This window comes from Cucurbitaria berberidis (genome assembly GCF_010015615.1).
Source record: "Cucurbitaria berberidis CBS 394.84 unplaced genomic scaffold K460scaffold_2, whole genome shotgun sequence".
In the NCBI taxonomy this organism is placed as follows: Eukaryota; Fungi; Ascomycota; class Dothideomycetes; order Pleosporales; family Cucurbitariaceae; genus Cucurbitaria; species Cucurbitaria berberidis.
Window position 1 is genome coordinate 4,348,999 of NW_024468936.1, and position 21,613 is coordinate 4,370,611.

Here is a 21,613-nt window from a genome sequence, read left to right on the forward strand (position 1 = left end):
TTTTAGCAGGGGTATGTAAGTTTAGCAAGCTACAAATGGGACAATAGTGTATCTGATAGTGTTGATGTTTGTCCTTGATTCGCGTGGTGACAAGCAGATTCCCCGTTTAGGTGACGATAGTATTCCTGCGGACAGTGAGGCTATCAATCGTAAGCTGGGAGCCTTGGGCCGACCGTGCTCCACACCGGTCTGACACGTTGCACACGTCATTCCATAACAAGGCAAGGGGTACGTAGACAAACTGCCTTAGCAAGATGCACTTCTAAGGTATCGACGGACCAAGATCTGCACACATTGAACATATGATTGGATAGGATTCGTCTATTGGGGGTGCATTGTGCGACATGAGAAACCTTCGTTGGCAAAGCAAAAGCCTGTCCGATACAGACCGTGTCACGCAAATGCGCCTATCTATATCCGAATCTGCTCGCGGAGTCGCAGAAAGGGAGAAGTGGAAGGAAGTGAAGTTTGAAACACCTGCTCAGGGCTTGCAGCGGCCAAAGTAGCGTGGGTACAGGCAGCAGTCACGTACGGTGTGTTGCTTGCAGAGCCAGGCGAGGAAGCGCTCCAGACCGAGGCCGTAGCCGCCGTGAGGAGACGAGCCGTACCTGTCATATCGTGTTAGCACGTTGAGAACCAGGATTTTGCTGTTAGAACGGGAATACTGACTTTCGTTGATCAGTGTACCAAAAGTATGCACTTGGGTCGATGCCTTCTCTCGCGAATGCACCCATCAACTCATCAAAGTTGTCCATCCTCATACTTCCTCCCACAATCTCTCCAACACCCGGCATCAAGCAGTCCACGCTCTCCGTCACCCTCGGATCGTCCTTGTCTTTCAGCATGTAGAAGGCCTTGATCGCAGTGGGGAAGTGTGTCAAGAAGATGGGCCGGTTGATGATATCCGTCATCCTGCGCTCCGCAGCTTCAGCAATATCGTCGCCAAACTTGTGCGGCTCGCCATCTTCGTTGGGAATGTTGTGCTCGACGAGCCAGTCAATGGCATCTTGGTACTTCATGCGCTTGAATGGGCGCTCTGGCACCTGGAATTCAGGGTTGAGGTCCATGATGTACTGCTTGACGATGGGGTCAGACATGGTGACTTCAAGGACGCGGCACATGACTTCTTCAAGATGCGTGAGTAGGTCGTCGAAGTTGATGTAGTCGAGTTCGGCTTCAACGTGCGTGTACTCAGCCAAATGGCGGCGGGTTAGAGACTTTTCCGCACGGAAGGATTTCTCGATACAGTATACGTCGCCCAGGGATGGTAGGCATGTCTCAAGGTAGAGCTGGGATGATTGCGTGAGGTAGGCTTCCTCGTTGTAGTAGCCGAATTTGAAGAGCGTGGCACCACCTTCGACCTGCGTCTGTACGAGCGCTGGTGGGCTGACCTTGCGTAGTCGGAGTTCTTTGTAGACTTGGTTGAAAGCAAATTCGACGGCGTCGCGGACGATCATGACCTTGGACGCTGTCTCTCCTCGCAGAGTAAGATGTCGCAAGTCCAGCAATGTCGCGTGCTCAGTGTCCTTGGACACCCTGTTAGTGATGGCGTCGTCGCCACCAGCCGCCTTCCACCCATCGTGAATCTTGTAGTAGTCTGCATGGAGTTCGCGGTCGTTGGGAGCATGCGCGCCAGCTGGAATCTGCCTCAGCTCTCCGAGAATCTCCATGCTCGTCTCGCGCGTCAATGTGAGGGCATCGTATGTCTTCGCAAGGTTGCCGGTCAAGATGACCTGCATATAGCCATAGCCGTCTCTTAACGTCACAAACATGACATCTTTCTGTCTTCGCTCACGATGTACCCTTCCAAACACCCTCACTCGTGTGCCCTTGACGTCCTTGCCATCGCCCAGTGTGATCTTCTTCGCATCCGTGTCATCGAGCTTGATTTTGGTCGCCTGCGGCAGGCTTGTATCTTCCTCAAGCACAATCGTCTTGGCCTCGTCCAGGACTTTGTTGCGGGCAGCCTCCTCTTTCGTGCGCATCGCAAGCTGTTCTTGCTCCTTCTCCGCCTTCTTCTTTTGTGTCTTCGCATAGTTGACCGCCTTCTTCAAGCCGGCTTTCGCAACGGGCTTCCACTCTAACCTTGCTGTCGCATCTGCACCTTCGGCAAGCTCGCCAGTGACACTTTTTCGAGTGAGGAATTTGGCAGACTCGCCGCGGGTGAGGACAGCGTATCCGAGCGACTTGTAAGGTAAGTCTTCCTGGCCGGTTTGTTCTGCAGTATCGTGACCGACATCTTCGTCGATGTAGTAGGTAGGTTCCGCCATGGCGACTGCAATTGGAGCGCAAAGGTGTGGTGGAGTGTGTCTGTTTGCCTGTCCCCGAAATTATACTAAAGTGGGCGCGGGGTGAGTCAAGACCCCTCTACCCCCGAATCAGTGGCCGTGCACGCGCATATGAAGCACTTCAAGTATCGATAAGACTTGTAATAATAACTTCCCTTATCTGTCGGTGAACAGTTATTCTAGTCTGATCGTGACATGGCACAAGCTCTGGTTCAGCAAAATCCTGTCTACAATGCCGTTTCGTTGCTATGAGCGTAGAGTAGCATAATCGTAATACGCAGATTCATCTACTCGTTGACTCTCAATCGGATGCCTTGACGTGCACCATAAATATGGACTAAAGATGCCGGATGCATGCAATTGACCCATGTGTGATTGTCAGGGGCTCTTTGTAGGAGAACGAGCCTGCGCATGAGCTTACCCAGCGAGATGATAGTTGAGGTTGATCTAGTTCCGCGCTGACAAACGAAACGACGACGTTCCGCGGCTCGATTGTACAAGTCTGCTTCCAAACACATAGCAGTGTCGTTCGAAGTTCTTCAAGTTTGCTATACCGAACCAGCTCTCCCTTGATTCAAAAAAAAATGGCAGATCCATCTCTCTACACATATCCTTCACCTCTCGAAGGCTATCAAGGCCTCGAGCCGCTACCGAAGTAAGTCTTGCATCCTTGGCTGCATGAAATTTCTACCCATGAACATACAAAAGGTTCATATCTGTCCTAACCATGAATTCAGTGAGAAAGCCTCAGATGGAAAATCTTTTGTCAATCCACCTGCCGAGAAGAAGAGTGAAGCATACAATTCCTTCGTAGCTCCAATATCAAACGGAATCCGCGGAGGATTTGAGTGAGTTATCCGTCAAGAGCCTCACACCAGTAACTAAGTTCGTTTAGCGTACATATATACTTCCTCCAGGTAGATGCTGAAGAGGTCAAGTTCGCTGCCGAGCTATGGGAGCGCATACGGCGAGAATGTATGTATGTCCCTACCAAATACCTATGCTCTAGCTTAGTATTGTCTAGTTCCCGAACTACGCATCTACAAAGTTTGGGATAGGCCCATTGGCCCTCATCCTCTTGCCATGTTCGAGGTCAACCTCTTCACGCCAGGTGAGTCTAACCCAAGCAAGCGCCTAACTATCCTGACCGTTAGTAGAACAATTTGGCGCTTTCATTCCCTGGCTTGTTGTAAACAGGGGGCCATTATCAGCATTGATTCATCCCAACACGGATGACGAGGGCAGAGATCACACCCAGAGGGCGACTTGGATGGGTCAGCCACTGCCTTTGAATCTGAAACTGTTCAAGCAGAGTCGCGCATAAACAACCAGTAATAAACGCAAAGGAGAAAGACCAAGACATGCAATGCAGTGACAGTCAAATGTGAAGAATTTGAATATATTATATCGCTTGGGTATAATTGCCCGATAGGGCCATTCCAGCGCCGCACAATATTCCGGAATGATATAGTCTTCCTACAGAGCGCCCGTTTTAGCAGCTCTGAGTCCTACACCTAGGTCCGTCTCTTTCAGGCTCGTGCGTAGCTCTGGACCAGAGTTCACGCTCCCAATGTGGCCAGTAATGTTCACAAGTTGGCGCAGAGTTTCTACTCATTCGTAACTTCTGAATGCACTCATACTTTCGCCTCCCCACCCTTCTTCTTCTTCCTGACCTTCTTGGCCTTTTTCTTATCCCGCTTCTTCAAGCCCGACATTCCCGCCTTACACGCCTCAGCGTACCGCGCGTAAAAGACATCTAATTCATCTGGCTTTACAATTGTGCTCAGCTTGACTTTCTCAACATCTTTCCTGTCTGTGCCCGGTCGCTTGTCGCTCTTGTTGTTTGATACGCGGATCAAAATGGGTAATGGCTGCTCAGGATGTGTGTCCCAGAGTGGATCATCGGCGAGTTTGGTAGGTGTTGGCGGTGTAGAGGACGATTCAAACGTCAAGCGTTTTTGGGTGAGGTAGACACTGCCGTGGCCTTTTGTGCGGGTGTGCTCGAAGAGGTTGTTTAGCTGAGCGAAGAACTGCACGCAGTTAGTGTGCTGTTGTCAATGTCGAGTAGTTGGCATACCTCGTCATTGCTCAAGTGATCTCGACCCATTATGTGTTGCGTGCTATGACATTTGCGCCATACGTGAGCTTGCTGAGCGAATTGGTGGGATGTTCGCAGTCGTTAGTGCGGAGCGGAGAGGCGGGGAAATGTCACCAAAACCTCCGACTCTCTCAACTTTTTTGCGCCAACTTATCACTTTGCTTCGACAATATGCGCCAAGCTTACGGAGGGCCCAAATTGCCCGTAGAGCTACGGAATCAGTTTGGAGGTGTGTAGCGCGGCACTTTTCGATATTTTCAGGGCACTGACTGAGGTAGATCCCGCGAATAGCAATAAGAAGAGCGGTGCGCGTAATGGGCAATTAAACCGTAAAGACAAGCGCAAGGCCGACCGGGTGGAGAAGAAGCGCCAGAACAAACAAATAAGGAAGCCACATCCACTATCAATTCAATCTCAAAGCAACAGGCGCCATGCTCCTGTTCAGCCCGAGTCAGAGGACGAGGAGGAGGTCGAGGTAGATTGGGACAACATCGAGGAGGACTCAACTCCGCCGCCAGTGACCAAGAAGGACCCACCAAAAAGTATCTTGAAGAAGATGTTACCGCCAAACGAAGAGAACTCGCCGCCGCCGCCTGCCAAAGTATCGCGTGCTGTGAAAGACAAGCTTGCGCAAGATGATGCGGAAATTGCTGCGCTAGAGAAGAGGCTCGGCGTGAAGGGTAAAAAGAAATCAAAGGCCCAAAATGATGGGGGGCTAGATGATATCTTTGGCGACCTTGGCGACTTCAGCGACGAAGACGGGCTAGACAATCAGCCTTCGAAAAGGAAGAGGGATGAGGATAATGACTGGCTTGCGAGTAAGAGGCGCAAAGCCCTCGGCAACACCCAAGAATCGAGTGAAGAGGACACCGAGTTGGAAGGCTTCGACTCCGAAGACCTAGAGAGTGACGACCAGAGCCTGGACGAGGCAGACTTCGACGAGGCCGACGACCTGGAGGGCCAAAACGATGGATCTGACCTTGAAGACTTCAATTCTGAAGGAGACGGAGAGAGCGAAGATGAGGTAGAACCTACGCAAACTCGGACACGTGAAAACCCATATGTTGCGCCGGTAGCTCCTGGGTCTACACAGCCGACGAAATATATCCCGCCAGCTCTACGAGCGCCACCTTCCTCAGACGCCGAAGCCTTATCGCGCCTCAAAAGACAGATTCAGGGCCTCTTCAATCGACTTTCGGAGGCTAATATCTTGACAATCTTGCGCGACATCGAAACGATTTATCAAAATAATCCTCGAGGTTATGTCACCACCACTCTTGTTGATCTGCTCATTGGAATGCTCTCAGATCCCTCGGCTCTTCTGGACACCTTTTTAAATCTACATGCCGGATTCATTGCTGCCATATACAAAGTCATCGGGCCCGATTTTGGCGCACAGATGGTGGAGCGTATCGTCTCAGAGATCGATCAGCATTATCAGACGAACAAGGAGGGTGCTGGAAAGCAAACTACCAACCTGATATCCGCAGTAGCGGAGCTGTACACATTTCAAGTTATCGGTAGCAATATCGTTTTCGATTACATTCGGTTCTTCCTTGATGAGCTCACAGAGATCAACACCGAACTTCTCCTGAGGATAGTCCGCGCAGCTGGCCCACAACTTCGACAGGATGACCCTACAGCATTGAAGGATATCGTCATCCTACTGCAAAAGTCTGTGGCTAAGATTGGTCAGGACAACTTACCAGTTCGGACGAAGTTCATGATCGAGACCATCAATGACCTCAAGAACAATAAAATGAAGACTGGTATAGCCGCCTCGGCTATATCTAGAGAGCACACAACACGAATGAAGAAGCAACTGGGCACGCTGAACACGCGAAATCTCAAGGCGACCGAGCCACTACGGGTGGGTCTAAGCGATATAAGAGATACGGAGAAAAAAGGCAAATGGTGGTTAGTGGGCGCGAGTTGGCGAAACGAGCCCGGCACCGAAGCCTCCGTCGAAGAGAGCAAAGGGACAAGCCGCAAGAAGATCGATACCGATGTCGAGGAAGACGATAGCGAAGTCGATCTTGTTCAGCTTGCTCGGGAGCACCGCATGAACACCGACATTCGTCGAGCCATCTTCATCTCCATCATGTCCGCCACTGATTTCAAAGACGCCCAAATACGACTCAGCAAGCTCAACCTAAAGAAATCACAAGAAACCGAGATTCCCAGGGTCATCGTCCATTGTGCGGGTGCCGAGAAGACATATAACCCGTACTACACTGTTCTCGCACGGAAGACTTGCTCCGACCACAAAGCTCGAAAAAGCTACCAGTTTGCGCTCTGGGATTTATTCAAGAGCCTGGGTGAGAGACAAGATGGAGCTGAAGATTCAGATGGTGATGAAGAGAGCAAGGGCAATGATGTGTCCTTGAGAAAACTTGTCAATCAAGGCAAGCTCTATGGGACGTTGATAGCCAAGAAAGCTCTGCCCATTACCAGCCTCAAGAACCTCAACTTCCCATACCTACAGCCTAAAACCAAGACCTTTGTAGAGGTCCTCCTCGTAACAACGATTCTGGAGTCGTTGAAGGCATCCAGGACGAAGGATAAGCGAGATGAACGGGCAGTACGGGAGGTTTTTGTCGAGGTAGATTCAGCCCCCGAGATGATCGCTGGGTTGCAATTCTTCTTGAAAAAGACAGTGAGCAAAAGCGATATCGTTGAGGGCGCCGAAAAGGAGACTGTTCGATGGGCTTGCAAGTCAATCATAGACATGTTGAACCGCGTATTGGCAACGACGACGATGCAAGAAGATTGAGAGACACAAGGGGTCTAAGAAGCTTTGCGCCCGGTATTGGATTACATGCATGGGGTGCCGAGGGCCTTCATGCCTTGCCGTACACCGAGGCTAATACTATTGTATGTAATAGAAATGCCACCACCAGAATCTTCTTCTGCCTAGTACAAATAAAAACGAGAGAAAAAATCGGGTGACTGTTCCTATCTCGCCCCTGGGCTATTTGACATGTTGGATGGCAACTTGGTAAGCTTAGCGCCACTCTTAACCCTACGGAAGCCGCATGGACCAAGCAGCCGAGCTCTCCGCAAAAAGCTCAACAGCCATCTCCCGTCCCACCACCCATCCATTGACGCTTGTCATCCCAGCCGTACACTTGACGGCTTCTCTTGGTTTCGATTTCGTCTCAGTCCTCCATCATGTTTCGGTCACTGGCTCCCCGCGCCGTTCACAGGGCGACGCGGCCCGTCTCTCAAAGCACCTTCTGCGCATCCAACATCTACTTCCAGAGCCGGTTACGACGAGGTTATGCGTCAGAAGCGGGTAAGTCGCATCGGCGTAGAGTTTCAAGAGCGAACTTGCGCTAACTGCAAGACAGAGGAGAAGGACTTGGTCATCATCGGCGGCGGCGTTGCGGGCTATGTCGCAGCGATCAAAGCTGGGCAGGCCGGCTTGAAGGTCAGCTAAACAAGGTGGCACGTCGTATCGAACGAACGGAAACTGATGCAGAAAACAGGTCTCATGTATCGAGAAGCGTGGCACTCTCGGTGGAACTTGCCTAAACGTTGGCTGCATCCCCTCGAAATCGCTCCTTAACAACTCACACCTCTACCACACGGTCCTCCACGACACCAAGGGCCGTGGTATCGATGTTGGCGAGGTCAAGCTCAACCTGGCCGCCATGATGAAGGCCAAGGATACCTCTGTAGCTGGTCTGACAAAGGGCATCGAGTTCTTGTTGAAGAAGAACAACGTCGAGTACATCAAGGGCACCGGCGCCTTCCAGGACGAGCACACTGTTGCCGTCAACCTTGTCGAGGGTGGTGAGACGACGGTCCGCGCCAAGAACATCCTCATTGCCACTGGTTCCGAGGCTACACCTTTCCCCGGCTTGACGATTGATGAACAGAAAGTTATCACAAGCACTGGCGCTATCGCGTTGCAGGAGGTGCCGAAGAAGATGACCGTCATTGGTGGTGGTATCATTGGGCTCGAGATGGTACGTTGGTCTTGTAAATCAATGCGGGCTCCTCTAATTTGGAATAGGCTTCCGTTTGGTCGCGTCTCGGCTCCGAAGTCACTGTTGTTGAGTTTTTGGGTCAAATCGGTGGCCCTGGCATGGATAACGAAATCGCAAAGGCTTCCCAGAAGCTGCTCGCAAAGCAAGGCCTGAAGTTCAAGCTCAACACCAAGGTCACTGCTGGCGAGGTCCACGACGCTGGTGTGAAGGTCAGCGTTGAAGCCGCAAAAGGCGGGAAGGAAGAGACTGTAAGTTGCCACAGGAAACAGTCGTGACGTAGTATTAACAAGTATAGCTTGATGCCGACGTTGTTCTCGTCGCTATCGGTCGCCGTCCGTACACCTCTGGCCTGGGTCTCGACAACATCAGTCTTGAGACCGACGACAGAGGCCGCTTGATCATCGACCAGGAATATCGCACCAAGATCCCCCACATCCGCGCAATCGGAGACTGCACATTTGGACCTATGCTTGCCCATAAGGCCGAGGAGGAGGCCGTCGCTGCCATCGAGTACATTACCAAGGGCCACGGCCACGTCAATTACGGTGCCATTCCCTCCGTCATGTATACCCACCCTGAAGTTGCTTGGGTCGGACAGAATGAGCAGGAGCTCAAGGCTGCGGGCGTCAAGTACAAGACTGGAACATTCCCCTTCTCCGCCAATTCAAGAGCCAAGACTAACCTCGACACCGACGGTATGGTGAAATTCCTGTCAGATGCCCAGACGGATCGGATATTGGGCATTCATATCATCGGTCCCAACGCTGGTGAGATGATTGCTGAGGGCACCCTTGCTCTTGAATACGGTGCAAGCTCAGAGGGTAAGTTGATCATTTCATTTTCTCCAAGTAGGAAAGCTGACGATAATTTAGATGTTGCACGAACATGTCACGCCCATCCTACGCTCGCTGAGGCGTTCAAGGAGGCTGCCATGGCTACCTACGACAAGGCTGTCCACTACTAGATTCCGTTTTCTTGGTTTAGGCTTTTCCTTTTGCATCAGCGGCATGATCTTCGAGCTCTCGAACGAGCGGGGAGTTTGTGAATAGTATTCTGTAAAATATATCTGATGCCTCATGCTCGTCGAATAAATGGTTGGATGCTGATCAAGTACTATTTTCCCACCTGATCCAATGTGAATTTCCCCACTGGTCTGAAGCTGGTAGGGCTGACACCCTTGTCTAGCGTCCTTTAGTCGCGTGCACGTTTACGCGCAACGCGTACCGCGATCTTCAATTCCCGGACTTTCGTCTAGACACCTCCCACACAACTCATGATGAGCATCAGTGAAATGGAACAGCGCTGCAATGTGCTACGACAGGATCTGAAAGTATGGGAGAAGCACTTCGCCGCCGCGAATCATGGTCAGAAGGCTGGGCGCGACGACATCAAGGCGGATGCTGAGATCTGTATGCACACGACATGTCGGAATTTCTCAAAGCCCTAGCTAACAACACCCAGCACAAAAGTACAAAGAGTACAACAAGCTCCGAGCTCGCCTCTCAACCACACCAGCACCACAGACCCCCTCGAAACGAGCGGCAAGCCGCAAACCAACTCTCGACGTTGAGCGCACACCGAAAGGACCACCCAAGGCGCTCACGTCTACGCCGATGAAGAGGAAGAGAGGAGAGGAAGTCTTGTCAGAGAACGCAGATCAGGCGGCCGAGATTCTCTCCCCACAAGGACCTACTGTGATCGGACCTACCCCACAACGCGATGGCATAGTCCTGGGCTTATTCGATCTTCTTCCCGTGGGGACGCCGAGCAAGAAGAGAGCCATACTGGGAGACGTAGAACCTAATGTCCTTCAGACACCGAGTCGGAGGCCTCAAGAGGCGGCAAGCGAGACATCACTGGAGTCTAGGGCAAGGGGAGAGAGAACACCGCTGTCATCTGGGAAGCGCTTTCTTCTGAATCAATTCGTCACACCGAAGAAGAGGAAACTAGAGGAGGAGGGTACTCCAACGTCTACATTACGAGGGCTCGCAACACCTGCGTTCTTACGGAGAAACAATGCCCTCAGTGCGATTGACGAAGCAGACGAGACTACGCCACGTCCCGCACCATGGAAACGGCGCGGTCTAGGAAGGAGCTTGAGTGCTATGATACAGGCTATGAAGAAAGACGAGGACGACCGACTAGACGAAGAGGCAGATATCATGAGGGAATTGGAGATGGAAGAGGAGGGCATACCGGTGCCGAAAAAGCCTAGGCTCCCTGAGATCCTAGTTGAGGACAGTCAGGCAATGCCTTTGGGTCCTGATCGAGGTCTCGAGTCTGACGAGGACAGCGAGGACGAGCCAGAGCTTGGTCGCGATGGCAAGCCGATGAAGGTGTGGAAGAAGAAGGGCTTGAAGAGGCAGACGAGGCGTATTATTAGTAGGTTTCGTATCCCTTCAGAAAGTCATTTTGCTAACTCTGTTCTAGTGCGGCCCAACTTCGTTAAACCCAAGCCTCAACCAGCACTACAAGGAGGTCCGGACGATTCGGATAATGTTGAAGAGACTGGAGTGCCAGAAACCCAAGCACAAGCAGATAGTGCAACAGGCGAACACGTCTCGGACAACGACGAATCCGACTACGCAAGTGACGCCTCCCACACACCGAAGAAGCGCAAGACGCTATCGAAGAAGCCAGAGGACCCAAAGGAAGGCGTAGTTAAGACAGCTGCGCGGAAGATCAAAGCTACGGCGAATGCGAACTTTCGACGACTCAAAATCAAGGGTAAAGGGGGCACCGGCGGAAAGGGGAAGTTTAGTAAGAGGAGGTAGCTTCAAGAGTGGCAGTGGCAAGGCAGCATTCTGTATATTGCCCAAATCCTTGCACCGGTCAAGGAGGACCAGAGTTGTGTGTCCCTCAATCTTGTACATAGTTAGGACAGGAGCTGTTCCTGGCTAGCCGTAGGCTTCAGCGTAGCACTGCTTACGCGGAGTGGCAGGCTACACACCCAATCGGGTTATACAAAGCAACACGGTGTATAGTCGGGTTGCAGATCAGCCATAATATGGCAACCCTGTAGTATTTGAGGGCCAAAGAGCAATACAATCGCCAATGACATGTTCTGGGGCTTTGAGACACTGTGACCTGTCAGGTCATCTGAGCCAATGATGCCCGGCCTGTTTATCAGTATGAGTGGCCTCTATGTGCATTATATGATGCCTGTATCTTTCTGAAAGGGATGCAACAAGTTTCTTGACTGCGAGAAGATGGTATACGTACGACATCGAACGTTTGAGGGTTATGAGATGCCGTGGCGGTCGGAGAGGGCATGGACGCCAAGCCCAGTAGCAGCTCCGCCGTCGATTGCCTCCGGCGCACGTCAAGCTCCGACTAAGCTTCCGCTCGCCGCAACAAACACGACAACGACGGCATCTACAGCTTCTTACTCAACACCACAAACTAGCCCATCCTGCCAAGCCGACTATACGACTACCGAAGCACCGCATAGAATGGCCGAAAAAGAGCTCCAAACGGCGCTCCAGCAGCTCCGCCAGACGCTCCAATCCCACAACTACCAACAATCGACCTCATTACTTTCCAAAGCAAAGATCGCCCTCCTCAACCTCAACGCCCTCATCCCACAAGAGAAGTCGCCGCGAAAGCACCTCCAGCTCGCCCGCGAAACCCTCGAGCTTGGCGCCATCATCTCCATTCGCCTCAAAGACACCGTCTCCTTCACCCGCTACTTCCAGCAACTACAGCCCTTCTACTCTCTCCCTGAGTCCGTCTTACCAAAAGACGGCAGCCACGCTAGTAAAGTCACCGGTCTCTATCTGCTGCTCCTGTTGAGCGACGGCGACTATGCGGGGTTCCACACGCTGCTCGAGACGCTCGAGGTAGCGGCTGCGCAGGCGGGGATAAAACTCGAGGACGACCAGTGCATTCAGTATCCGATAAGATTGGAGCAAGCGCTTATGGAGGGCAGCTATGACAAGGTGTGGGGCGAGACTAAGCGGGAGAAGGTGCCGAGTGAGGAGTTTGGCCTGTTTTCCGAGGTGCGTCACTATACCTTTCCACTACACCTATCTTCTTCTCCATACGCATTACGTATCTGTGCTAACGCTTTACTAGATTCTCATCGGCACTATCCGCAAAGAAATAGCCTCGTGCAGCGAGCGCGCTTACCCCTCTATCCCCATCTCGGACGCCAAATCTCTCCTCTTCCTCGACTCGGAAGGCAGCGTCGTCAACTTCGCCAAGGAGTCTGGCTGGGTGGTTCGCGACGGCAGGATATACTTCCCGCAGCAGGAGGATGACTACCTGAGCAAAGATATTCTGGTCACAAGCGACCAGGTGATTGAGAATACGCTGGGGTACGCGCGGGAGTTGGAGACGATTGTTTGAGAGGGGCATGTTCGTCAGGGGTTGTGGGAAACGGGAGAAGAGAAAGTGCAGATCACTGTACGATATATGCATTGAGCCCAGAAGCGAACGGTCGACTGGAAGCGTTGGCTGCAGCCTAGCATACATTATAGACTCATGCACGATGTTTAGGAGCATCAATGATATAGGGAAGTAACGATTATGAATTCCTCGAGTCCACTCTCTATCGTTCTTTCTATATTATAACTTAACGGGCTGTTCAAGAGTTGTCTTTCCGTGTCTTTTATATTCTCCATCTTTCCATCTTTGGTGGAGAAGATACGACGGCTTGAAGTCACATATCATTGTTGAAAGAAGATTCACGTTGAGGTAAGGTGTCTTGACTCAAAAAGGATATACAAGTAGGTTAAAAAGGTTCAAAGACCACTACTGACGGGGCTAGGAAACAGCTTCCGGCCATTACCCTACCAAAATTCTCCGGAAAAGCCAAAAGCGATCACGTAAGAATTAAAAGCAAGTACAGAACGAAGACATAGGAAAGGACGAGCTACAACGAAAAAAAAAGTCAAAACGCCCGCTGTCGTACGATTTGGTATATCCCTAACGAATTCAAGCGAAAGAAGAGTGACGTTGAACAAAGCAACGAGACAAAAGAGAATCCATCATGCGCATGCGATAAAACGTAAACGATTGCGTCGTAACAGGAACAAAATGCCGAATTGGGGGTATTTCGAGGAAGTCGAGCAGCGTGCTCGGATGGGTATCATCGAAAGCGATAACAGGAGCCCTCTCCATCGGCGGAACAAAAAGCGAAGCAGAACAAAAGGTCATACGGTACTGAACCAAAATCATTGTATAGCGTTGCATCTGAATGAATAAGATTCGTGATATATTTCGTGGTCGTAACGTCGTGTGCGCATTTGGCGGAGTCGGAACGAGGGATATGGGTTGTGTCGAAGTGGTAGAAGGTGATGGATGTGATGTGACTGGTTGGTACCTATATATGGGTAGTTGGCATACGTCTAAGAGCGGTTCTCAACCGCTTGCTGTTCACCAGTAGCAACAGCAACAAGCGCTTCCAGCCGTCTCATATCGTTTGCGCCTGGTTGAGGCAAAGGCTGACCGAAGGTGACTGGTCCTCTTTCCGGCTCGCGCTGCGGACGGTAGCTTGAGTTTGACAGGCTATGGCTGTGGTACGGCTGGTATTGCTGCGAGTGCAACGGATGAGGTCTGTCCATTATGGACGCCGCAGGGCCAGTTTTGTACTCTTCTAGAGGAGCCCCGGGGGCGATGGCCTCGACGTGGCCGTTACTATGCATGATTGCAGGATGATATTCAGCCATAGTTCCAGGCGTTGGGACGCCCTCACTACTGCTTGAGTCCTCGGGAGACGTGCGCTGCAGGGCTTGTTGCGATTGGGCGAGAGGGCCATTGTACCAAGCTTGTCGTTTGTTCTTCCGAGGCGTTACGGGCTGCTCTTGTGAGGTTCTGGGTGATGACGCCGCCTGAGGAATTTGTATTGGTTGAGGAACATTCGGAGATTGGCGCTGACTAAAGTAGCCGTGTGGTGCAGTCGTGGGCCGTCCAGTGCTCGCTTGTCCAGAGTTGCCGGAATAGCGGCCCCACTGCTCTCGCGGAGGATTATGGCTGGCAATTTTCAGGCGGTCAATGTCCCAAGAAATACTCGTGCGTTTCTCGTGACCTCTACTCGGCGTATGGTCAATTGGTGCGTGATAGGTGAGAGGACGGGCTGGAGCGTCGACTTGCATGGGGCTTGGCTGGCGGCGAGGGAGGGACGGTGGAGGAGGCGCATAGTCGAAGCTTTCGATGCCAGGAAGTCTTGTGGCCTGCGAGGCGGCAGGCTGTGAGGTATACGACGGGCGTGGGGCATCGGGCGTCTGATGGTAGCCAAGACCACTGGTGGCTGGTCGAGGGCCTGTATACGTTCCTGGATGCCATGTACGTCTCCGCCAATCTGCATCTGCGTTGGACTCTCTTCTCGATTCTGGGAAATGGGATCCTGTGGGACTAGCATATATGCTGCTTTGACCCGAGAAGGTCGAGGCGGTAGAGGATTGTAGAGGCGTCATGTAGGCAGGGGGGCCTTGTCCTGGTGGCCCCGAGAATGGATTACTGGTGGAGGAAATGGACATGCGACGTCCTGGGGGTGGTGGCCCAGCCCAAGACACGGGCCTGGATGACGATACGGGAGACTGCATAGCGGACCCAAACCGGGCTGGGCTGCCTGTGGTGGTGGAGAAGGTAGCGGAAATGGGAGTGGTGGGTGCGTTAGACTGCGTGTCGTAGTCGACGATTTGTGGCCCAGGGCTGCCCATCAGCGGCGGGTTGTAGGCATCCATGGTGTTGAGCGATAAGCGCGCCCTTGCACTTGGACCGCCGTCGCTCGCTATGGCAAGGGGTGGGGGCCGTCGGCGTATATCTGGAGACTGGGCTACGCTCATACTCGAGATGGTGGAGGTTATGCTGGATGCCGACAGGTTCCTGCTATGGCCCCTACTGTGTCCTGACGTGCTGCCCAGTGTGTTGGCCCTGGAGCGGTTCCCTGGTGGTCGTACGCGATCGGTCCGTATCTGCCTCTGAAACCTGGTGCCAGTAGCAGCCAGCGATTCAGCCGGAATGTCCTCGTTGACGTGAACGGTCTGCGCATGTTGTCGAAGGTTGTCGAGGCGGGAGAACCGTCGAGAGCAGTGGCACTGAAAAGGCCGCTCGCCGGTGTGCTTACGGATATGCCTCGCTAGATGCTCGCTTCTCGTGAAGCTTAGGTTACAGGGCGGAAACTCGGTACAGAAGAAGCGTTGGCCCTTTTTCTTCTTCGAGGGTCTGTTTGTATCGCTCGTCACGCTCTCGTTGTCGGAGCCATCCTTGTCGTCCTCGTCGCCGTCACCCATTTGCACGTCTTGCTGCGAGGCGCTCGACTGTGTGGAGCGATGCGAGTTCTCCCTGCTCAGATCGCTTTTGTTCGACGGGGTTTCACTCAGTTCCCGGGAGGACGTAAAGGGCGACGAAGGCAGTGGTCGTTGACCCGCCATACCGGCGAAGCTATTGCGCGTGGGCGTCTTTGCCGAGGGGTCTTCAGCGCGAACCTCGTCGACGGGCTTTGGGTCTGTGAAGAACCTGCTGTTGGGTCGAGGCGTGGTGGGCGTCGTCTCGTCGCCAGCACGTCCTAGTGGCGGGTCTGGGACCGACAGCGTCGTGTTGACTGCCTGGAAGGTAGACATGTTGGCAGAGAGTCTACTGGGCAGGACAGGCTCACCAGGCCGAGTGAGGCGGCGGCGGTAGTAGGTGTTTGGTTAATGGGGGCACAGGAAGACGGGCGCACTCTGAATGATACTGGGGGTGGCTGCTTCCTTGACGCGGGTGTAAGAAGGCTGAAACCGATATGATGACGAATAGCACGCGGCGTTGCAACAACATCCGGACGCAGCACCCCAACGAGGGAACAGCCACAAGGAATGGTGGACCAAGTGAGGAGACCAAGAGTTGGATGTCGAAGTCGTGTCGTCGTCGCCGTCGTCTCAACCCAGACCAGCCGCGGTGGTTGACGAGCGACGGAGGCTCGGACTTGGGGATGGTGGAGGGATGATGATGATGATGGATTGCTATTGATAAGGCAAGGCGCGGCGCGGGCGTGTGTGTGCCTCAGGTGGCGGGGGGGAGGTTAAGCAGCGCCCCTCCTTTCTCTTCTCTTCTCTTCTCTGCCTCTGCTACTGGTTAAGAGAGAGAGAGAGAGAGAGAGAGAGTGTGTGTGTGTGTGTGTGTGTGTCTGTCTTTGTGAGAGATATAGAGTGAGAGAGTGATGATGCGGCTCTGGAGATGCAGCTAGACGGTGCAAGGAATGGCCAGACCAGAGAACAGAACAGGACAGGAAGTCAAGTCAAGTCAAGTCAAGTCAGGTCAAGCCAAAGTCACGAATGCGAGGAGGGGTTGGTCAAGGGCACTTGCGGCATGTTTAGCGGCCTTTGTCGTGTCGAGCGCCCTGAAAGATGGGCTGGCTGACGGCTGGGCCGGGGTTAGAGTGGTATTAGAGTCCCAGTTCCGGATCCACCCTGGGAACAAGAGACCGTCTGCTTGCAGATCCGTTCCGTCTCTACAGGACTCGTAGCCTGATACGCGCCCTGTCCCAACAAGCAGCAGCCGGCGTAAGCGGGCATAAGCAGCTAGAGAGCGTAGAGCGTGGGCAAGCGCTGATGCATGCAAGGGGAGGACTCGAACATGGTCCACCGCCGCCAGCTCTTCTTGTACCTTTGTACCTTGCCGAAGCGAACGACTAGCATCCATGCTGCACGGCTTCTCGCCGTCCAATGTGTGCATTCTATCCACTCAACTGATAGTCGGTGTGTGTCTTTGAGAGGGGGAGAAAGAAAAGAAGAGGGGGCCAGGAACAAAACCTGGCTCAACCAGTTCCTGGCGTCCAGAGTTTGAGTAAAGTGGAACACGGGCACGCGGGACCAAAATATGCATCCCATCGCTAATCCGCCGTCATCTGATGGGCCTACTACCGCGCCTCGTTGCCTTCCTTGCATCTTCGGTTCCGCACTGCCCTCATTCCCAAGGGACATGTCTCATCAACCGCAAGATTGGACACGTCTCGGGCCTACACCGTCCCCACGAGGGTAGACGTCCCTGTTGAAGCCACGAAACATTGGGTCCATGTGCGACCCATGGTATCTAGGCATCGGCTGCAGCCTTGCTTGTGGGCTTGCGCACGTTGGCGAGACAGGTCCGTGGTGGCCATGGCTGCATGGTGTTGAGGGGCAAGCCTGGGCGCCATTCCAAGGTTACTTGTGCAAACCTATGATATGTGCCTGATCTACTACTAGTTGTTAGAAACACAAAAAAGCATTGCCGACGACCCAGTTTTGCAATCAATCGTGAGTCTCAGATAACATGATTATTATAAATCAAATTCCTAAATGTGAGGCAAACCATAGGTGGGGCAATCGCTAACCCGAGTATTCACGGACGAACAACGTGAACGGCCATGGAAATCACGTGAAAAAGCATCTCGTTTCAATAGTGGAGCCCAAAAACAATGTTGAATCCCTGCATTCAACAAACAATTACCCAAGTAACGTGTGCACAGTCCAAAGCGTAAACGACTTCATCACCACTTTTGTGACCAGCAAGTCTATTTTCAGCCGCACGAGCACAGAGCTGCACATCTCCGAGCCTGTAATACTAGCATTATCGTCGGCGTCACAACACCGGGTCCGATAATACAACACACGGAAAGCTGCTACATTAGGGCATTCATGCTTCATGTCATCTTGTAGTTATACATTGCAAGGTGGTAGGATTGCAACGTCATGTTCTATCATGGTCTTTCGCAAAGGCCGATATAGCTTGGCTAATACCGTAATCCCACCCACGCTTATAGCATTCATCAACCACCCTCTAAACCAGGCACTACTGCGCAACTCGCTTTCTGCGCCTTTAGATGCTATATTCATCCAATGCTTATGTGTGAAACACAGCACCCACCAATGATTGCAAGGCTTACTGCACAACCTAGCCAACAAGTCAGCAACTCAGGTCCATACCAACATCATCAGTCCGGCCACGTGGACAGTATCAACGGCACATCATGCACACTCGGACATACCTTCTCTCTCAGCTTGCTTATCCATTGAACAATGCTCTCGCCCTGGTCCGCTCGGTCTTCGACTAGTAATGTCTGTGCCCAGAGCTTGAGACTGGGGTCTCCGTCTTCCTTCACTAGGTACAGACTCGGGTATTGAATGCTTCCTACGCCCTTGGACTTGTGGTCTCTCGATTTTTCAACCACTGTGCACGTTGATCAGCTTGGGCAACATTTGACATGGGATTGGACAAACTCACCAGCTCGCACTCGCTCCGAGTACTCGTTGTCTAGGACGGGTAGAGAAGTCTTGCCTTGCTTGAGCTGCGTACGGTCTTCAACGCCGAACACGTCCGCGAGGAGTGCAGGGACAGTATCGCGGCCAATCCACCTGATGGCATTAGTTCACATCTTCACACCTGCTTGTGCGCCCTCGTCTACTTACAGGAACTGGTTGACGCCATCGTCCAAAAGATACAAACCATAAGGCACAATGGCGGCAGATGAGAGGTTTAGCGCTGGAGGCATCGTGACCTGACCCGTAGTGGGTTCTGGCACACCCGCATCATCAGGCATATCCTACCCTATTGTCAGTCCACGAATCATGTCAGATAAATAAGGACTACATACGTGCAGGCTGTAAAAGCTGGGGTAAATGTACTGAACTAGCAATCGCAGCGGGAGCGTAGAAAGGAGGTCAAGGGCCGCTGATCGAAGATCCGAAGGAATTTGGGCGCTCTTCCTGAGACCAACGTGCTTAATGAGACCCAAGAACAGGAGAGGAAGGGCTCGGAGGTTCTGAGGAAGCTGGAGGCCACCACCTCCCATACTACCGCCTGCCAATTCCTTCCTGTATGTCGATAGTATCTCGATGATTTTCGCCTGTAGGGCATCTCGAGCAGCATCAAGACCGCTCGACAAGGTGCGCTCCACAGCTTTGTGGGTAAAGTAGGCAGTGATGGCCTGCGCGTCCGCCGATGCATACACCGAAGCCAGGCTCTCGGTAGTAGGTACAGCAAGTGTAAGAACCCTGATTCGACGCTGCCCACTTGAAGTGGTGTGCAAAACGGCAGCTTGGAGACACGCAAACGGTTTGCTTATGGTCTCATCGATAGCGACCTCGATGACAACCGCCTGGTCCCTGGGATAAGCGGGGAAAGCGCAAAGGTCAGAGGAGCGGTTGAAAAAGTTTCCGTAGAACGCAGACATTCTTAGTCCGGTTGTAGCGCGCACTCGAAGCACTAATGGAAGTCAGTACATGTCTCATATGCAGTCCGAACACTACTTGCCGGCTTCCAATCCAAGCTCAACGCTTAAATAATCTCCCAGCTCCGTTGCGATCTTGACCACGTCCTCTTGTCTCGCAGCGTTCCATCCGGGGTAAAAATTCGTCTGCCCGGCCGTAAAACGTGGTAGACAACTCAGTGTTGCTACATCCTGATATTGTGAGGAAAATAGGAACATATCAACCGAGACCTGGTTTTTAGAGCACTCCACGGCAAATGCTTTCCACCAGTTGCTTTCAGGCTGCAGCAGATTACCCTCCTTGCTGGTGCCGAGAAGGGATTTGTCTTCGCGTGGTTTTAAAGCCGCGTGGCCTACATTAGGTAACGATGCGGCTATTACGGTAAGCTTGCCTCCAAGCGGCGAGATAAGTTTATGGGCTGATCGGAGAGCGGACCCAAGCGCAAATCCCTGGACATGTGTATTTGCAAACATGGAGGGGAGTAGGTCGAGGAAGTTCTCAATGTTGTTGCGGCACTGGCTCAGGCTAACGAGGAGCGAGGAAGGCGTGGGCAGATACGGTTCTTCCAGGTCAGTTACCACCATCTGTGTGGGATTGTTGTTCTCGCTGTTGTCTTGTGGTATGCCGAAGAAATGCAAGCCCGAATCAACTGCCATAAAACCGATCCGTGTCCTCCCATCTGCGTTGGGTATCCGGCCGAGAGACTCCTTGATGACTCGTGAAACGACTGCGAGAAGCCCGCTGTTGACCGCTGCTAGAGTGCAGTCTAGGAGGATGTAGTAGCACAGAGGCTGTGGAGGTCGGACCATGTACTCTTGTGGCGCAACAAACTCGGTAACAGCATAGTTTAGCTCTGCTCTCTGCCAGCGGTCCACGCTCTTCTGTTCCGCTGTAAACATGTTAGTTTCACCTTGATTAGTTTGCAACGGGAAGGTACCTTGACTCCAATCAAACGATTGCGGTATCTATGCCAAGTCAGGATACGTCTCAAATACAATTCGCATATGAACAATACGTACGTCATTTGTAAGGTTGCACATATTACACCTCCACCTAATGTGAAGACGAAGTCAGTATAGGTCTCACATGCATGTCCGACACGAATTTTCCTCACCTGTGGCCATGATCCAGGAACGTGACGAAAGGATTGATGTAAGCCCGACAGCGCCTACAACGGCTAATGATCTGGTCATGCACAACCGGCACCGGATCCTCCGAATCGTGCAAGCTGGCATACGGGCTGATGATCAGCGCAAACGGCAGCTTGCTTTTCTTGAGTAGTGAATGGTTGGTGGGGATTGTGTTCAATGTGCATCGCAGGTATTTGCTCGACTCGTTCGCGAACTCGGAGGGCGTAGCAGCGGCGTTCGAAGGAAGATTGATAGGTGGCGGCGGGTTGTAGAGCTCCGAGACGTGGAACGGCTGGGCGATGAGGTCTGAGGGGAACAATTGGTTCTGTTGTGTAGCAGCGGTGGGTTGCTGTGCTTGCGGAGCAGCCTGTCCGGGCTGTGGCCCCAGATTCATCTGCCCAAACTGCTGGTTGAGGGCATTTGGATCTTGAGCGGGTGGCTGTCCGTATCCTGGCGCTGGGGCACCGTATCCAGGAGAAGGAGCTCCATAGCCTGGTGCTGGTGCCCCATATGAAGGTGCGGGTGCTCCATATGCTGGCGCTCCATAGCCTGGAGCTGCTGGTGGGGGGACAGCTGCGCCAGCTTGACCGCCAGCATTGGCACCGAATTCGTACGCTGCGCCCGCATATCGGTCCCTCTTCTTGCGGTGGTCCGCCATGGCGAGAGCGTCGGGGTTTCGGGTAGCTGGTGGGGAGTCGGGAGAGGTGGCAGTCGAGGGTATTTGGTGTTGGCGAGACTGCTTGGGAATTTAGAGGTGAGGTTGGAGCTCGATGTGTCTTCTTGGAAAGCGGCACATTCCGCGCTAATGTACACCTCCGCTAAACGTGCACAGACGCGTTCTTGGGCCTCGATACTCTGAACACCTTGCTCTTCCACTCTTGATGACACTGTCCTGTTTTCCAGGCACCAGCTTTCTCACTGAAGCTATTCGTTG

The 21,613-nt window shown here is 52.7% G+C and overlaps 8 protein-coding genes across 8 annotated transcripts; 3 read left to right on the forward strand and 5 right to left on the reverse strand.

Moving 5' to 3' along the window:
• Positions 1–306: 306 nt before the first annotated feature.
• Positions 307–2,388, reverse strand: K460DRAFT_308959 (asparaginyl-tRNA synthetase). Its single transcript, XM_040930118.1, has 2 exons — positions 670–2,388; positions 307–608 (listed from the first exon to the last, which is right to left on the reverse strand). Exons 1-2 carry the CDS (start codon positions 2,268–2,270, stop codon positions 482–484), a joined length of 1,728 nt encoding a protein of 575 aa, XP_040791094.1. The 5' UTR covers positions 2,271–2,388; the 3' UTR covers positions 307–481.
• Positions 2,389–2,765: 377 nt separating this feature from the next.
• On the forward strand, positions 2,766–3,612 carry K460DRAFT_334759 (uncharacterized protein; the record flags this gene model as incomplete). The annotated part of the gene is made up of 5 exons (XM_040930924.1): positions 2,766–2,943; positions 3,026–3,136; positions 3,184–3,263; positions 3,313–3,399; positions 3,443–3,612. The coding sequence occupies exons 1-5, from the start codon at positions 2,873–2,875 to the stop codon at positions 3,610–3,612; spliced, it is 519 nt and encodes a 172-aa protein (XP_040791095.1). The 5' UTR covers positions 2,766–2,872.
• Positions 3,613–3,922: 310 nt separating this feature from the next.
• K460DRAFT_353504 (signal recognition particle, SRP9/SRP14 subunit) lies at positions 3,923–4,395 on the reverse strand (the record flags this gene model as incomplete). Its single annotated transcript, XM_040931720.1, has 2 exons — positions 3,923–4,318; positions 4,366–4,395. 2 exons carry the CDS (start codon positions 4,393–4,395, stop codon positions 3,923–3,925), a joined length of 426 nt encoding a protein of 141 aa, XP_040791096.1.
• A 138-nt stretch (positions 4,396–4,533) lies between these two features.
• On the forward strand, positions 4,534–9,492 carry K460DRAFT_384640 (dihydrolipoyl dehydrogenase). The gene is made up of 9 exons (XM_040935506.1): positions 4,534–4,615; positions 4,665–7,126; positions 7,418–7,530; positions 7,593–7,681; positions 7,737–7,816; positions 7,875–8,357; positions 8,405–8,626; positions 8,674–9,199; positions 9,251–9,492. Exons 1-9 carry the CDS (start codon positions 4,558–4,560, stop codon positions 9,340–9,342), a joined length of 4,125 nt encoding a protein of 1,374 aa, XP_040791097.1. The 5' UTR covers positions 4,534–4,557; the 3' UTR covers positions 9,343–9,492.
• A 162-nt stretch (positions 9,493–9,654) lies between these two features.
• K460DRAFT_375387 (uncharacterized protein) lies at positions 9,655–12,725 on the forward strand (the record flags this gene model as incomplete). The annotated part of the gene is made up of 5 exons (XM_040934760.1): positions 9,655–9,787; positions 9,840–10,760; positions 10,809–11,148; positions 11,647–12,376; positions 12,453–12,725. The coding sequence occupies 5 exons, from the start codon at positions 9,655–9,657 to the stop codon at positions 12,723–12,725; spliced, it is 2,397 nt and encodes a 798-aa protein (XP_040791098.1).
• A 1,001-nt stretch (positions 12,726–13,726) lies between these two features.
• On the reverse strand, positions 13,727–15,943 carry K460DRAFT_375388 (uncharacterized protein; the record flags this gene model as incomplete). The annotated part of the gene is made up of 1 exon (XM_040934761.1): positions 13,727–15,943. One exon carries the CDS (start codon positions 15,941–15,943, stop codon positions 13,727–13,729), a length of 2,217 nt encoding a protein of 738 aa, XP_040791099.1.
• Positions 15,944–17,860: 1,917 nt separating this feature from the next.
• Positions 17,861–21,444, reverse strand: K460DRAFT_364532 (protein transport protein Sec24). The gene is made up of 9 exons (XM_040933019.1): positions 20,664–21,444; positions 20,569–20,602; positions 20,487–20,514; positions 19,593–20,438; positions 18,934–19,544; positions 18,749–18,882; positions 18,564–18,694; positions 18,328–18,509; positions 17,861–18,233 (listed from the first exon to the last, which is right to left on the reverse strand). Exons 1-9 carry the CDS (start codon positions 21,335–21,337, stop codon positions 18,222–18,224), a joined length of 2,652 nt encoding a protein of 883 aa, XP_040791100.1. The 5' UTR covers positions 21,338–21,444; the 3' UTR covers positions 17,861–18,221.
• Positions 17,926–18,205, reverse strand: K460DRAFT_364533 (uncharacterized protein). The gene has a single exon (XM_040933020.1). It carries the CDS (start codon positions 18,173–18,175, stop codon positions 17,999–18,001), a length of 177 nt encoding a protein of 58 aa, XP_040791101.1. The 5' UTR covers positions 18,176–18,205; the 3' UTR covers positions 17,926–17,998.
• Positions 21,445–21,613: the final 169 nt, after the last annotated feature.

Bases quoted from the DNA above. Each gene is read 5' to 3' on its own strand.
- K460DRAFT_384640 (XM_040935506.1), top strand. From the start codon at position 4,558: ATGCGCCAAGCTTACGGAGGGCCCAAATTGCCCGTAGAGCTACGGAAT. The intron at 7,682-7,736 runs GTAAGTCGCATC...ACTGCAAGACAG, and splicing joins AGGTTATGCGTCAGAAGCGG to AGGAGAAGGACTTGGTCATC. The intron at 8,358-8,404 runs GTACGTTGGTCT...AATTTGGAATAG, and splicing joins GTATCATTGGGCTCGAGATG to GCTTCCGTTTGGTCGCGTCT.
- K460DRAFT_364533 (XM_040933020.1), bottom strand. From the start codon at position 18,175: ATGAATATAGCATCTAAAGGCGCAGAAAGCGAGTTGCGCAGTAGTGCC.
- K460DRAFT_364532 (XM_040933019.1), bottom strand. From the start codon at position 21,337: ATGGCGGACCACCGCAAGAAGAGGGACCGATATGCGGGCGCAGCGTAC. The intron at 19,545-19,592 runs GCAAGTAGTGTT...GACTTCCATTAG, and splicing joins TGAGCTTGGATTGGAAGCCG to TGCTTCGAGTGCGCGCTACA. The intron at 18,510-18,563 runs GTGAGTTTGTCC...CAACGTGCACAG, and splicing joins CTCGGAGCGAGTGCGAGCTG to TGGTTGAAAAATCGAGAGAC.
- K460DRAFT_308959 (XM_040930118.1), bottom strand. From the start codon at position 2,270: ATGGCGGAACCTACCTACTACATCGACGAAGATGTCGGTCACGATACT. The intron at 609-669 runs GTCAGTATTCCC...ACGATATGACAG, and splicing joins TGGTACACTGATCAACGAAA to GTACGGCTCGTCTCCTCACG.